Source organism: Leopardus geoffroyi, chromosome A3 (assembly GCF_018350155.1).
Source record: "Leopardus geoffroyi isolate Oge1 chromosome A3, O.geoffroyi_Oge1_pat1.0, whole genome shotgun sequence".
Taxonomy (NCBI): domain Eukaryota; kingdom Metazoa; phylum Chordata; class Mammalia; order Carnivora; family Felidae; genus Leopardus; species Leopardus geoffroyi.
Window position 1 is genome coordinate 113,826,989 of NC_059336.1, and position 17,589 is coordinate 113,844,577.

The 17,589-nt window shown below is 39.6% G+C and overlaps 1 protein-coding gene across 1 annotated transcript in view; it reads right to left on the reverse strand.

The window, feature by feature from the left end:
• Nucleotides 1-17,589, reverse strand: part of TTC27 (tetratricopeptide repeat domain 27) — a 187,106-nt gene that overhangs the window by 35,135 nt on the left and 134,382 nt on the right. Inside the window, exons 14-15 of the mRNA XM_045447193.1 lie at nt 6,359-6,457; nt 2,037-2,089 (exon numbers count right to left, since the gene is read on the reverse strand). Of these exons, the coding sequence (XP_045303149.1) occupies nt 2,037-2,089; nt 6,359-6,457 (152 nt within the window). The remainder of the gene's footprint in view (nt 1-2,036; nt 2,090-6,358; nt 6,458-17,589) is intronic.

Here is a 17,589-nt window from a genome sequence, read left to right on the forward strand (position 1 = left end):
TTTTAACACAATCAGTTGCAATCAAGAACATAGTATTATTTTCCGAAGACAGCGGTAGAAAAAACAGTACTTTATTTATGTAGTTTGTCATCCAAGGGCAGCAGAAGCATTTCATGATCTCTATGTAATGTGGATTTAATGATATCTTCAGAAGTATCTTGTGAATCCACAAAGAAAAATTAAATTAAGCTTGAAAATAAGGCCAAATGAAAATGGAAATAGATCCATCCTTTCCTTCACTTACTAGTAAACTCTGGCAACAGCAACCCTGTCTCTTCCCTTTCCTTGGCTTTCTGTGGCCAGTCAATAAGGCCATTTGGTTGTCCCCTTTATAAACTGGCATCGGCCCCTTCTTTTTCCAGGCTAGTTATCTCCTGCCTGGACTGTTACAACAGCTGTCTCCTGATTGGGTTCCCAGCCCCCAGTTTCCTCTCTAGTCTGTCTCACACTGCCACCAGATAAATCTTCCCCAAAAGCTTCTTTCTTCATGAACTTCCCTCCCCACCCCACCCCCCCGCCCAACCCCGAAATCTCTGGCTTCCTACTGCCAACAGGATAGTCTCAACTTGTTAGTCAAATCATCAGAACACACTGCCATTTGACTCCAACCTTCCCTCTCCCTAGAGACCTCACTATAATCTATAGTTGGTATAGTTTACTTGTTCTGCATATGATCACATTTCTCTTGCCTGAGAGGCTTTCCTCTGTCCATCTACCCATTCTTCAATTTTAGCTTGAGTCCAACATTCTCTCAGAAGTGTTCCTGAACCAGGACCATAATCCTTTTCTCTTCTGAGACCTACAGAGAGTGCCTGGCATAGAATGAGTGTTCTAGGGGCGCTTGGGGGGCTGTCAGCTAAGAGATGGATTCTAGACTTCAGCTTGGATCAGGATCTCACAGTTCATGAGTTCGAGCCCCACATCGGTGCAGCCTGCTTGGTATTCTGTCTCCCTCTCTCTCTGCCACTCCCCCACTTTCTCTCTATATCTCTACCAAAATAAATAAAAATAAACTTAAAAAAGAATGAGTGTTCCACGAATGTCACTATTATTATAGCTCTTTGGTTTTTTTTTAATTTTTTTAATGTTTATTTATTACTGAGAGAGAGAGAGAGAGAGAGAGAGAGAGCATGAGTGGGGGAGGGGCAAAGAGAGAGGGAGACACAGAATCTGAAGTAGGCTCCAGGCTTCAAGCTGACAGCACAGAGCCTGACGTGGGGCTTGAACTCACAAACCACAAGATCGTGATCTGAGCCGAAGTCGGACGATTAACCAACTGAGCCACCCAGGTGCCCCTATTATAGCTCTCTTTGTATTTCCCATTTGATATTTACAATATACTACTTCTTTAAAAAATTTTTTAATGTTTATTTATTTTTGAGAGAGACAAAGAGCGTGAGCAAGGAAGGGGGAGGGGCAGAGAAAGAGGGAGACACAGATTCCTAGGCAGGCTCCAGGCTCTGAGCTGTCAGCACACAGCCCGACACAGGGCTCAAACTCACAAATGAGAGATCATGGCCTGAGCAGAAGTCAGACGCTTAACCAACTAAGCCACCCAGGTGCCTCTACCGCATACTAGTTCTAATGCTAATCAATTTTTAAAATAATACAGTGATATTTTATTTTTTCAATCTATAATTCCTGAAGACATTGGTTCATACTTATATTTCTCAGTAATATCTAGTACACGTCAAGCAATTGATACGAATCAATCAATGAAGTTGACCAACTAAAGGCATGCTTACTTTTATCATGCAATGAAATTTAGGATGTAAAACTTCAGTATCAAATAAAGATTCCAAATAATATTTCTTTTTTTATTACATGGTAAGTGTTTTCACGAAATAAGCTATGTTTAGAATTCAAATGGCTATATTAAGTCATTCTAATTCAAAGACATGGATGGGCAAGAGGAAAAGAAGGAAGGCACAACGTTCAATGTTCAGTGGAAGAAAATCTCATTTGTTAAAAAAAAAATTTTTTTTAACTCACTCATTTTGGAAACTGAGTCCTTCATATTCGTCTCATGTACTTACTTTTGTTTCAATCGGATATAGGAAGTTGACAAATTGTTCCAAGCTTCAGCATTCTGAAATGATTGGGAATCCAGTTATACACCACTCTCATTTCGGCAAAATAACTGCTACCACCCAAAGTAGAACATATTTTCCGAGTCCAAGAGGTGCTCTTTACAATCAGACTTGTCAATAAGGAATGTTCAAGTTGTAGGAGAAAATTCAATGAATTAAACTTCACTTGTACAATTTCAAACAAAAATGGTCAGCAAATCGACACAACTCTTACAGCACTAATTTGGAACTTAGCTAAGATTTTATTTACAAATTTAGATTTCCAAAATAACTGGACAATTTGCAACATAATTTACATAATATTTAGATTTATTACAAATCCAAGGCTATGCAGAATATTGTTTTTCATACCTTTTAAAATATTTACTGATTTTTTAGGGGCGCCTGGGTGGCGCAGTCAGTTAAGCATCCGACTTCAGCCAGGTCACGATCTCGTGGTCCGTGAGTTCGAGCCCTGTGTCAGGCTCTGGGCTGATGGCTCAGAGCCTGGAGCCTGTTTCCGATGCTGTGTCTCCCTCTCTCTCTGACCCTCCCCCGTTCATGATCTGTCTCTCTCTGTCCCAAAAATAAATAAAAACGTTGAAAAAAAAATTTTTTTAATAAAAAATAAAATATTTACTGATTTTTTAGAGAGAGAGCATGAGTGGGGGAGGTAGAGACAGAGGGAGGGATAGAGGATCCGAAGTGGGCTCTGTGCTGGTAGCTTACAGCCCCGATGCGGGGCTTGAACTCATGAACCATGAGATCATGACCTAAGCCAAAGTTGGATGCTCAACTGACTGAGCCACCCAGGCGCCCCTGCTTTTCGTATGTTGAAAGGCTTTGCTATTTTACCATCATCCTTCATCAGATAGGAGAATAAAGGAGTATGTGTTCTCCAGTGTTATTCCTACATATTTCATCAAACATATTTCTTTCCCTATTCCTCTGTGCAATGACAAAAATAAATTAAAGCCATTGCACGAATGTTGATTCTAACAAGAATGATATGAATTATGCTTGTTCCTCTTTGTTGAGCTTTTTACAAAATATACAGTGTATAGTTTTCAGGTTCCAAATGTATGATTTAAAAATCAAGTGGCAATGGACCTCTGCTTGCAGACATAGCACAGTTAGTACCAGACCAGCCTTGTTACCATAAAAAGCTACAAACTGGACAAAATTTAGGAAACAACTGTTTCTGAGAAGTTGGATAACAAGCAGCAAGGAACTGTGACCCTTAAGAGAAGGTAAACTGAGATGTCTCAACAATCAACCTACACCTCCATCTAGAGGCACTTTCAGGACTGCAGCACAGGGAGGAAAAAATCAAACGAAGCAAGTCTTACTGAGATTAAGAAAAAGAGATCAAAGGCTCCTGGGTGGCTCAGTTGGTTAAGCAACCAACTCAGCTGGTTAAGCATCTTGATTTCAGCTCAGGTCATGATCTCAAGGTTGTGAGATGGAGCCCCATGTTGGGCTCCACACTAAGCAAGGAACCTGCTTGAGTCTCTCTCTCTGTCTTTCTCTCTGTCTCTCTCTCTCTGCTTCCCTGATCATGCACACATGTACGTTCACTCTCTCTCTCTCAAGAAAAAAAAAGATTAGACTTTAGGGCTCAAATGTCGGCTAGAATTTGCAGGGCAAAAAAACAAAAAAACAAAAAAGACAGGGAAATGAGATCCGTGCAGAGAATAAGCTTCAGAAATCTCAGTAAGTATCTCTGTGGGTCCTTGGCTGAATGTTAAGCTATACGTGTTCAGGGCAAAACTTCTTGAGGCCACGCAGAGAACAACTGCCAGAGAGCTGTGAGCTAAACAGACATTCTGGAGGCCACACAATGCTAGGAGCTGTTCAAGTTCCAACCAACCAGAGTGGAGAACTGTTATTGATCACACATGGGATTAAGGTCAGCCACCAAAAGCTTACACCTCAGAGAAGCGTGATTACAACCCCAGAATAAGGACAATACAACACCCACCCTAACAAAGCTTAAAATAAAGATGATCCACAAGTAAATTAGACAAATGCCAAAATAAAGTTCTACCTTCCTTGAGGGAAAACAACAAAACCCAGGAACTCAACAACACACCATCTGTGGTGTATAGGATACAATTAAAACTCTTGACAGACGTGAGAACGAGCAAGAAAATTCACCCACAGCTGAAGGAAAAATTAGTAGAAACAGAGAAATGAAAGAGATGTAGGAATAACCAAAGACTTCAAAATAGTTGTTCTTAATACGAAGATTTGAAGAAGACATGAACACAGTAAGGGAACAACTTGGGAGTCTCAGAAACATGAAAACTGTAAAAAGGACTAAAGAAAACACATTATCTGAAATGATGCACAGCCTTCTTAAATTGAGAAATAACTGCTATATAACACTGTCTCATTTTTAGTGTGTAATATGATGATTTCATACATTTATATACTATAAAATGATCACTGTAATAAGTTTAGTCAACATCCACCAACCACATAAGGTGTGATGAGTTTAATAAACAGATTTAACAGCAGATTGGACATAAATGTCAGAGCTAAAAGAATAAAACTCTTAGAAGAAAAGATAGGGGTAAATCTTCATGACCTTAAATCTGGCAATGGATTCTTACATATGACCCCAAACACATGAGCAATAAGAGAAAAAAACAGATAAGTTGGGGCTCATCTAAACTAAAAACTGTTGTATCTCAAAAGACACCATCGAGAAAGTGAAAAACAGGTACAGAAATGGGAGAAAATATTTGCAAATCATATATCTGATATGGGTCTTGTATCTAGGATGTATAAAGAACACCTACAACTCAACAATAAAAAGACAACTAACCCAATTTAAAACTGGGCAAAGGATGTCAACAAACAAATATTTTTCCAAAGATGAATGGACACAAATGGCCAATAAGCATATGGAAAGATGCTCAACATCACTAGCCATCAGGGAAATGGAAAACGAAGCCACAACAAGATCCCACGTCCAAGGATGACTAGAATCAACAAGACAGATAATAACAAGAGCTACCAAAGTGTGGAGAAACGGGAACCCCCATACAATGCTGGTGGGGATGTAAAATGGTGATTTAGAAAACAGTCTAACAGTTTCTCAAAATTTTGAACACAAAGCTAACATACCCAGTAACTCTACTAGTAGGCACATACCTAAGAGAAATAGAATCATATATCTGTGATTCTATTTATTTACACAAAAATCTATTTATTTACACAAAATAAATCTATAAATCTATTTATTTTCACAAAAACTGTAAATGACTATTAAAATAGCCAAAAAATGTAAACAATTCAAATGTCCAACAATGGAAGAGTAAGTAACATGATACGCCCATATAACGGACTATTAGTTGGCAGTAAAACGGAAAGAAGTACTGATGTGTGCAACAACGTGGGTGAACTGGGAAAACACTGATCAAAGTGAAAGAGGCCACAAGAGACCGCATAGCATAGGATTCCATGTATAGGAAGTGTCCGGAACAGGCAAAGCCACATTAGTGGTTGCCTGGGGCATGGCGTGGAGGGTAATGAGTGGAAGGTGTTTGGAAGAAATGAGGAATGACTACTAATGAGTACAGGGGGGTTCTTTTTATGATAATAAGAATGTTCTAAAATTGATCGTGGTGACAGTCACACAATGCTGAATATACCAAGAAATCACTGAATTTTACCTTTGAATGGAGGAACTACATGACATGTGAATTATTTATCAACTCAGTGAAACTATTAACTATTAAAGGACTGTAAACTAAAAGAACTTTCTAATAATGCAATGAACATAGGCAGCACATGTTACTGAATGATAGAATAGATGTGACGTTTTGCTATGTACTTAAGTATAATTTTAACTAAAAAACTGTTGTATCAAACTTATTTTCCATGAATAAGTTAGTTATTATAAGAAAAAACTTATTTCCAGATTTATAAATAATTTACCTTAATGTGTGACTTTCTGTCAAAGGTATATTTTCTTCCAATTGGTTTTCTTTTTATTTTAACATAAAATAATAGAAAATTTGAATTTTTTTCCATCTTTTATCTTTTTTTTTTTATTGTGATAAGAACCCTTAACATGAGATCTACCCTCTCTCCAAAATTGTAAGTACACAACACAGTACTGTTAACCACAGGCACAATGTTGAACAGCAGATCTCTAGAATCTATTCATTCTGTATAACTGAAACTGTGTACCCACAGGAATTACTGAGCTATAGTACAATTCAAGTAACTCAGAGAATATCCCAGAGCTGTGAGAAGAGGAGGAGACCCAACAAACTCACATCAGGTTCTAGAGTCACACAGCGCTGAAATGCCTTCGCCGAACCTGCATAGTCTTCCAAGGCCAAACAGGCACAGCCAAGAGAAAACCACACCCCGAGCTGCAAAGACAAAAGAGCCAAAGTTATGCAAGCACATACAGACATCTATAGGATATTTACCTTACATTTTACATTAGTTTCAATGTATGAAATTTAGTAACAGAGGTGAATTTCTTCATAGAGTTTTCAAAGCTAACACAACACCAAAAGCATGTGCAATATCACTGCATGTCTTTTGCTGAGAGACACCATTCTTTGTGTTAACCAAACGCCATAAATGCAATCAAGAGCTCTGTCTATAAACCCTGATAGTACCAATTTGGGATTAATCTAACATTTTTAGTGAGTATCAACTATGTCAAAAGTTTACAAAGTATTGGGGCCCTTGGGTGGTTCAGTTGGTTAAGCGTCCAACTTTGGCTCAGGTCGTAAGTTGGGGCTCATAGCCCGTTGAGTTAGAGCCCTGCATCAGGCTCTGCGCTGATAGCTCAGAGCCTGGAGCCTGCTTCAGATTCTGTGTCTCCTTCTCTCTCTGCTCCTCCTCCACTAGCATTCTCTCTCTCAAAAATAAAATAGAAACATAAAAAAAATTTTTTTAAGTATACAAAATATCAGAAAATTCACAACTGATAAATGTATAACAAACTTGAGAGGGGAAAAAAAAAAAACCCAAAAAATTCTTGCTTTCATCTTCAAGTTAGACCACAAACAATTCTGCAGTTTAAACAAAAGTAACTGCTCTACCATGTATCTGCTTGGGCATGCCTGAAAATAATGTAGAAAAAGCAGGCTGAGAATCTGGATTACCAAATAGTCATTCAAAATGGAAAGCCTGACTTAAGTCAGTAAGATGTATGAGCACAGAGATTTCGAAAGAAAAAAATAAATAAAATTAAAAAAAAAAACAAACAGGTGAATTAGGAAGTAGCTATTGAAATTACAAAAGAATTCTTCGTATCACAGGGCTTCCTTAAAATTCAATAGCCTCTATCAAAAGGAAGATAAAACTGATAAAAATTTCAATGAAATTGGTCAGAAATGCAGCTGTTTCAAGGCAAGTTTGCTTTTCTTCTGGATACGGTCAGTAAGGTCAGCAGCAGAATGTAGCCTATTCGGTTCACGGACTCCCAGGACAAAGGCAGGGAGCAGGCAGACAGGTCTGGTGGCACCCTTCAGGGTGGGAAAGGAAATCAGGTGCTCTGTTATCTGCCCATAGCCTTCCACAGAGACAGTGCAGGAGGCGCTCCCACACCCCTCCTCCCCCCAGCCATTTTCACAAAACTTGTTCCATATGGCTAGTTGGGGCCTGAACGGTTTTTAAGCAGATAAAGATTTTTAGCCGATAATTAGAGATAAGGCTTAAAAAGCAAACATCCTTGGGCAATTTAACACTTTGCCTTGAATTCACAAGAGGCTATAAATAACTGCTATCAGGAGCCTTTATGGAGAACAGATTTTGTTAGAGGAATAGGTAAGGACTGAAAAGAGGGTGAAAAGAGGGTGGATGTGTGTTTGGTGGGAGGGGGGAGAAGGTAGAGATACCAGGTTGAAGCAAAGTTAGTTCACTTTACTGAATCAAGGGGCTAACAGCACTTGAAAAGAGACCTCATTACACTTTCCTTTCATCAGTTATTTACAGAATCTGGAGACCAAACCATACTCACTAAATATAATACATTCTGAGCTCGCCTAAAGTCTGATGCTAACTTACAAACAATATATAAAACAAGCTCTCTAACTTCTAACCAATGTGTAAGTTACAAAATCTGTCTTATATTTCATCAGGTATAAGGTACACCTGTTTTTCACCATTTAACAGTTCTGAAATAGATCCAACAGCTTTGTCAGAGTTTATTGGAGGCATTTTATTTTCTATACAAGGTGGCACTTAAAATAAATGTGTCTCTTACAACTGATGGTATCTTATATCCAATGAATTATGGTTACAAGTTTACTTGGAAGAAGGGATACCTCATTCTGGGACTAAAGGAAGAACAGTGAAAATTACCCTCAAAGTTCTCAAAACCCATGTGCCGTGCTTGCTTTCTGCAAATAAACTTCCCACAAAATTATTTCACAAGAGTCATTATTTAAAAAAAAAAAAAAAAAGCAAGTGTAAATTCAAGATGTAAATAAAGAACTTTATTTTTCAATCCACCTGGCAAGACAAAGGTTACAAATCTAAAATTAGCAATTACTCATAGCTCTAAAACAAGCTGGTAATGAGATTATTATTTACCTTTAAGGTTTTGAAAGAAGTCAATGTTTTGTAACTAGTGTCTTAAAACCAAAATAAATTTAATGAAAATCAGGCTGATGACTTCATTTAATATATAGTATTATGGTTCTCTCTTTTTTTTTTTACTCTTGGTCATTTGTGTTGTTTTAATAATTTGCATGTGAAGGAAAATTCTAGGAACATTAACTGCTAGATTTCCATCTGTTGATAAGATATAATTACATGGGAGATGGTTTTTGCACACACCCTATTCTTTGAAATCATGAAATGGCTTTTTAAAAAACAAACTCAATGATCTTCTAATTGCTTGTAGCTGACACACTAAACCATAAATAATACATTCAGATGTTTCTCCATTGAGGTCCTCAGGATTTGGAGAACGAAGGAGAATATTTGGTGCCTCTTTTACTTTTTTCATTTTTAACGATTAAACGATTAATGCCAATAGTGCATCAAGATGCCAGTCAGGCTCTTAAGAACAGAACATCATGGGACACCTAGGTTAAGCATCCGACTCTTGACTGTGGCTCAGGACATGATCTCATGGTTCATGAAATCAAGCCCCACCATGGGCTCTGTGCTGAGCATGGAGCCTTCTTGGGATTCTCTCTCTCCTTCTCTCTCTCTGTCCCTCCCCTGCTCAGACACACACACTCTCTCTCTCTCAAAATAAACATTAAAAAAAAAAAATATTTAAAAGAAAAAAGAACATCGTAAGAGAAAAAAATCAAAAGCCTCCAAAAAACCTTAGTAGATGATTCCCCAAATTAAAATTGTATATGCTTGAGTACGAAACACCTCTCTACCTTTCAGTCCAGTACAATCGGGTGGGGATATGATGTTAGCCTCACCACTTTTTCTAGAAGCTACACTTAAAAAGTAAAAAGGGGGATATGTAGCTGGCTCAGTCAGTGGAGCATGCGACTCTTGATATCAGGGCTGTGAGTTCAAGCCCCACGTTGGATGTAGAGATCTTAAAAAAAAAAAAAAAATCTAGGTCCTCTGACCGAGACCCTTGCTTGGGCTCCTACCTTTCACATGCTATATACAGCCTCTCTTGTTCCTCTCTATACAATGGCAATCAGAATAATTAGCACTTAGTGAGCAGCTACTATGTGTGCCAAGCACTGACACCAGGAGCTTTCCATACATTACCTCAGTTCTTCTTCACAGGACCCTCTCCAGGTAGTAAATATTACCCTACTACTTCCTCCTCATTAGAGAGATGACGATGGGCCACAGAGTCAGTCCCTGACAGAGCAGAGATTTGACCCAGTCAGTGGGACTGCAGAGCCCACGTCTTCTCCACGTGGCCACCCTGTCTCCCAGTGTACCATCTGTCCACACACAGCCATGATTGATGGCAATCCCAACCTCGTCACCAATAACGCAAGACAGGAAAAAAAGAACGGTTAATATGCGCTGGGAAAACCCAGGAGATCAAATGTTTAAGAACTGGAGCATATCCACCCCCGCAAAAGCTCTCCCAATTAGGCAAGTGGACAGAGGTGAGGCACAAGAATGGATGACCATGTTTAGTTGGAGGGGAGGGCTGAAAGGCAAACCTCTTGTCAGAGGGACTGGGCAAGAATGGAGAAACAACCATCAGGTAGAGAGGCTCCGGTTGAGATTTCTGTAGTGTTTATTCCAGCACAAACTGTGAGGCCGGCTACTCATAGGAAGGGCAAAGATCTTTAGAAGTGGACAGTCTAGCTTTTTTCTCTGAGGGAGCCAATACAGAAACACTAACGCAGGCCAATTATTTATTTTGAATATGATGATATATGCACTTAAAGAATGGTTTAAAATTATTTTAAAAATAATTAAGAAAGAACAAGACTGGTTGAGAACGTGGTCTCTGAGTTTCCCTCACAAAGCCCCTTAGAGAAACAGTGGAACAGAGGGGAAGACGGATGACTAGGATTCAAGAGGCTCTGAGTAACTTAACCTCTGGGTCTCCGTCACCCAAATGTTAAATGGGGATCTGAGGAAGCAAACACCCAAGATTCTGAAAACCCAGAGGTGACAGGCTTCAAAGGCACCTTAGTGCCATCTAGTGGCAAAGTCAGTACCCTGGCGACACAAACCGTAGAATCCGCAGGTTTGAAGAGTCAGGAGGGAATCAATTCATTTAGAAGCCTTAGAAATCAATTCAAAAGAGGCAGAGGGGAAAACAAGGCCTAGAGAGGAAGTAATCTGCCTAGAGCCACACAATGCACACAATGGCTCCTGGTTCCTGGTGTGCAATAGGTGTGGTGAACACAGAGACCGCAATACATTAGCCTCAAAAATTAAAATAGAAATCAAAGTTAAAAAAAAAAAAAAAAGGAATTAAACAGTTTGCTACTCCGAGGGCTAATAAAGACTAAGCACCACTAGGCAAAGGGTGTGGATTATTTTTACAATAAAAAAGTTAATTTGGGGCACCTGGGTGGCTCAGTTAAGCGTTCGACTTCAGCTCAGGGCATGATCTCACAGTTCGTGGGTTTGAGCCCCATATCAGGCTCTGTGCTGACAACTCGGAGCCTGACGCCTGCTTCAGATTCTGTCTCCTTCTCTCTCTCTCTGTCCCTCTCCCGCTCACATTGTCTCTCTCTGTCTTTCAAAAATGAATAGACGTTAAAAAAATTTTTTTAAGTTAATTTTTACAGGAGTCTTAAAGTACATCCACGCTAGGTACCATTTGCTTATGTTTTACAATTTTCTTTCTTAAATGAAGAGTCTACTGCTCAAATCTACTTCCTCCTCAAAGCGTCTGCAGAAGGAATAATCAGCAGCTTCACATTTTTGCTAAATTTCCTTACAGGATTGACGGTTTGAATTTTTTTTTATGTCATGTAAAACGTTCAACATGTTATAACGAATCCTAAAGCCAAGCCATGCTCTCTATCCCTCCTTTCCACGTCCCTGACTCATTCCCATGACCCCCAAATTCAGATAAGTTGTTGAATGTGGTTTCCTTAAACAGGAAATGACCCAAAACAAATCCAAGAGCGATACCAATGTTCTTTGGTAGCAGCTTTTTTCTAAAGTAATGCTTGGTGCTCATATTCTTTAAAAATGTGCACCACCAACTCTTTCATAACCAAATTTCTCATATCCTCCCTAAGGAAACACAAGTCCCAGGCTGCCAGCTTCTTTCTCTCTCTAAAGGAAAAATTTCCTCTATTTCAGTGTCTTGCTTAAACTACGGGATCAGGGCGCCTAGGTGCTCAGTCAGATAAGCATCCAACTTTGACTCAGGTCATGATCTCAGGGTTCCTGGGATAGAGCCCCCCATTGGGCTCTGTGCTGACAGCTCAGAGCCCAGGGCCTGCTTCAGATTCTGTGTCTCCCTCTCTCTCTGCCCCTCCCCTACTCACACTCTGTCTCTCTCTCAAAACTAAACACTTAAAAAAAAATTAAACTACAGGATGAACTAAACTTTATACATACTTTTTTCTTTAACTAGACAGGCTATTAATTGTTTAACGTCCCCCTCTTATTCCTTTCCCCGATTTGGTTATGACTGGCTCTTACATTTGCCCGCTCTTTCCAGAGAACGTATAATGTGAGGACATACAGGTGTTCAGATATTATCTGCACATGAGACTCCCATGTTAGATGTAGCCCCCTAATTTTAGGCTACAGATAATGGGGCAGTGATGACTTCCTTCCACCATTACTACCGCACTGCAACAGGCAGGAGAGAAATGTGACATCTATGACTGAGAATGCGCTACGGGAAACACGCTAGACACGTGGCATACGTTGGCTCTGATTTCCCCAGCAGCACACTGAGACGGGGATTGTATCTCCACCTCACAAATGAGGAAACAGAGGCTCAGAAAGATGAGGGGATTTACCTTCCTTGTGTTCCTGGGGTCACCAGGGTTTGGAGCCGGGTTTACAGCAGCAAAGCTTCCGCCCTCCCCGCCGCCCTTCAGCCACAGCTATGGCCCAGATGTTACTAAGGGGCTCGTGTTTCTTGGCAGTTATGCAAGTTAGACTTTAAGAGTTTCATTTTTCATTGCTTACCAATATGAGAAAGGAAGAACAAAAAGGAAAGAATCTCTTTTTTCTCTCCATATTATTCACATATGTTCATTCTGTCTTCTCCATCGGAATGTAAGCTCCAATTCCTCGCGTCTTTCCACCACGGTGGATACCAGTTCACAACAGAAACTCGAGAACTCCGTTTCAAATAAAAACGCTTTCTTCTTTCAAAAACCACAATGAAATCGAAAATTAACCGCTACACATCAAGGGAGAACACAAGCTCCCGAGATAACTCACAATTCTATCAGTCTTGTTCCCTGGAAGTGTGGTCTTACGTACAGAATGGGCTGGGAAGGGCCTCCCTGGTTCCTCTCAAACTCCCTGGTCTTCGCAGACACACGCGCTGTCATCTGCTGGATCATTACGGAACGTGCAACTTACAACTTCTCTTCGTTCCTGATGAAAACCCCAGTGGGTCTTCGTTAAAGGAAGAATGAAATTCAAACTTGACAGTTCTGCATTCAAAGCTTTCCCACAGCTTCTTTTTTTTTTTTTTTTTTTTTTTTAAATTTTTTTTTCAACGTTTATTCATTTCTGGGACAGAGAGAGACAGAGCATGAACGGGGGAGGGGCAGAGAGAGAGGGAGACACAGAATCGGAAACAGGCTCCAGGCTCTGAGCCATCAGCCCAGAGCCTGACGCGAGGCTCGAACTCACAGACCGCAAGATCGTGACCTGGCTGAAGTCGGACGCTTAACCGACTGCGCCACCCAGGCGCCCCTTTCCCACAGCTTCTAACTCGACCTCAACCAAATCCACCATTACTTCCTAACCTTAAGACGACATCCTCTAGAGGCAAGAGGGAAGAGGTTGAGAGTAGGCGCTCTGGAACCAGAAAGCCCAGGTTCAAATCCCCACTCCACCCATTACAGGCTGTGGGAACTGGTGCAAATCGCTTAACCCTGTGTTTCCTTATCTGTGAAATGAGGGTAAAAGCAGTAAGTACCTCAAGGATTAAAGGACGTGGTGGGGATTAAAAATACATGCAAAACGTTGACACTAGAACCTGGCACCTAGTAAATACTTGATGTTAGCTGCTGCTATTATTATTATTAAATAAAAAAATAAACAGTGCAAACTAAGAGGTCCCGAGAAACCCTTCCTGGCTACGTGGTTGGTTTTTGCATCTGCTAGCCTCTCTGCTGAAACCCGTTTTCTCAACATCTGCCTCCCGTCCAAACCCCAACCATTCCTCCTAGTTCAGAGCATCTGCACCAGGCCTCTTCTGACCATTCACATCCTCATTCATAATGCCACCCTTAAGCATCCGAAGCATGCTGTCTATTTACTCTACCCCTTGGTCACAGAGTTATTTCTGCCTCCTCTCCTCATTTAGCCCATATAAACCACAGGCGGGTGAGAGGCCATGTCTTAACACAATTCTTTCATATCCCCCTCAGAACCTCAAAATGGTTTACGTTTACATTCTAGTTCAGACTACAGAAGACGCGTAAGAAAACAGAAAATGCTATTATAATAGTGATGCTCTCATCTTCTTTCTAGTCTCATTAGAAATATTATGCCTTTTCCAGAGCTTCTCCTCCTTCTCCTCCTTCTCCTTCATCTCTTCTCCTCAGTTCACTCTTCCCTAGAGTGATCTTCTCCAGTTATCTTTCCCTCTCTCTGTAACATTCAATCTTTCCTCCCTCTGCTGTATTCACCCTCTCCTCTATCCACTGCCCTCAACCATGTAAAGGTCTCCGTATCTTGAAACATTTTACTTGCCTCTTCTGCCCCTTGTACAATACTCTACATTCTGACTCTCATCTCTTTGACACGCTCCTAATATGAACAGTCGACTGATGCTACAGCCATTTCCTCATGCGCTGCCCATTCTAAACCTCCTGAAGCTGGTTCTGAAGGTCGTTAGTGACCTCCAAATCCAGTGGCCTCTTCTTGGCCTTCTCTGGACCTCATCACTACACATCACATCACTCACTAACACTTGTTCCTTTAGTTTCCAAAAATCCTTTCCATGAATCCCTACTCCTCTGACCAATACTCTGGTATCTTTTGTTTGAATCTTTTTTCACTGGTGCTACTTCTACTTTCCTCCAACTGTTGCTCAAAGGTTAGGATTTTGCTCAGAGTTCTCTTCCAAGATTTTCTGTCAAGAACTCATTCACTCACATGACTTTACTTACTTCCACAAAAAAGCCCCAATCTGAAAGCTCAACTGAGGTCTTACTACCGGGCTTCAGACTCTAGGTCCGATGGACGATCGGCCACCTCTGCTTGGATACAGCAACATGTCCTCGTGTTCAGTATCCAAAATCACATTATCTTCTCCCATAAAAGATCTTTTCCCTTCCTCCTGAATTCTCTACATTCTATCAACAGGGACATTTTCCTTTTTAATCAGACAATTGAGGAAACTGGCATCCTCTCGGATTCTAAGCTCTCCCTCAATCCTGCCAATCCAAATGACAAGGTCTCAGAAGATTTTCCTTTGTAATGAGGCTTCACCCCGTTCTATCTTTCCTCTTGCTGCCCATTCATCCATGACATTCATTCCTTATTTAAACCTCCTACAATACTACTTTTGTCATATCACTCTTTTGTTCAAAACCACATCAGACTTCCACATCCACGGGGTGGGAAGATCCTGAAGGAGGGCATTTAAGGCCCTTCAAAAACTAGTTCTATCCATATCATTCCCCACCGGAAACTCTCCGCTCTTTGCTGATAGCCCTGACACAGCCTAATTCATTCCCACATCCGTGTGTGTACGTGGTAGGCTCTCGATAATGCTTAGGTGGGCAACCGTGTAACATACTTGATCAAAATGCAACATTTTTGAAAGTGAAATGGAGCATTAAAAAATAATTAAAGTTACATATATTAAAAAAGACCTTATTTATTGGCCAACAAATTGTTGAACAACAAATTGGTTTTACTGTATCAGGGAACTTGTAAGATTGTTCTGTTCAAAACTGAAAAATAAAAATATATTAAAGTAAAAATGTTTAAATGCTAAACATTTAAAATAACAAAAGGAACATAATCAAGCTATACATTTATGACATCTGAACATTTCTGTAATATACTATAGATTTAAAATTACTTAAATTTTATCAGCATTTATAAACTTTAATCATTTCCTTAATCATATCTAATCTAATACCATATTGCTGTTCTACTGATTAATTTCTTTTTTCATTATGATCTTAGTACTTACAATTTTTTCATAAAATTACCTGTCTACTCCAGTGTTGTTCTTTATTGTTAATTGTCAAATTTATTGCTAATACATTTAAAACTGTTAAAACTTTTGATGGACTCTTGTCAGTAGGACATAATGATTTTAGTTGAGAAAATATTCTTTCTAAATGTAGTGAGGAAAAATTAAAAACAGAACTCCCATATGACCCAGCAAATTCCACTCTGGGGTATATATTTGAAGGAAATGAAATCACTGTCTTGAAGAGGTATCTGCACCCTCATATTCACTGCAGCATTATTCACAAAGGCCAAAACATGTGAACAATCTAATTGTCTGTGGATAGAGGAATGGGTAAGAAAATGTGTACGCACACACATACACACACACAAAAAGAGAAATATTATTCAGCCATAAAAAAAAAGAAGGAAATCCTGCCTTTTGCGACAACATGGATGGACTCTGAGGACATTATGCTGAGTGAAGTAAGTCAGACAGAGAGAGACAAATACAAATACTGCATGTTCCTGCTTCTATGTGGACTCTAAAAAAGATGATCTCTAGAAACAGAATGGTGGTTGCCAGGGGCCGAGCAGGTAAGAGAAATGGGACGATTTTGGTCAAAGGGGTCAAACTTCCAGTTGTAAAGATGAATAAGTTCTGGGGTTCTAACATACAGCATGGGGATTATAGTTAACAAGACTGGATCATATACTTGAAAGTTGCCAAGAGAGTAGATTTTAAATGTTATCAACACACACACACACACACACACACACACACACACACACACGTAATTATGTAAGGTGACAGAGATGTTAATACAATGCTACTATGGTACTCATTTTGCAATACAAGTACCAATCACAATGTATACCTCCAACTTACACCATGTAATACGTCAATTATACCTCAATAAAGCTGGGAAAAAAATGTAATATTTATTTTGAGAGAGAGAATGCACATGTACGAGTACAAGTTGGGGAAGGGCAGAGAAAGAGGCAAAGAGAGAATCCCAAGCAGGCTCCATGCTCAGCATCGAGTCCGACCTGAGACTTGATTTCAGACAGCAAAATTATGACCTGAGCTGATACCAAGTGTTTGGATGCTTAACCAACTGAGCCACCTAGGCACCTTAACCTGAAAAAAAATTTTAATGCGCTGAGATAACTGGTAAACTCAGAGCAACTGCTATTAAACAGAGGATATTCTGAATACTAGTCTTATATTGAAACTTATAAATATTTTTCTTGAGTATTGTCTTTTTGCCTCCATTTAGAGTGCCTTTCTTCAACAAATATATATACTGTATGTATAATTTATTTTTAAGTAGGCTTCATGCTCAGTGCAGAGTCAAACATGGGGCTTGAACTCAAGACCCTGAGATCAAGACCTGAGCTGAGATCAAGAGTTGGATGCTTAACTGACTGAGACACCCAGGCACCTTCAACAAATATTTTTAATAAGACAAAATTCATAAAATAAATTGTTTCTATTTATTATTCTTCATAAGTTTCACCAAATTTAGACACTGATAAATTATAGGCTTCAATTCTAGTATAGAATATAAATTAATTCATTTAAAATCAGAAGATCAATAAAAGTTTCCTACAAATTATTATTGAGGTTTTAAGTACAATGGTATTATGGTTACTTTTTAAAGTCATTTCTTCAGAGATATATACTCAAATATTTTTAACAGAGGGGTGTCTGGGTGGCTCAGTCAGTTAAGTGGCCAACTTCAGCTCAGGTCAT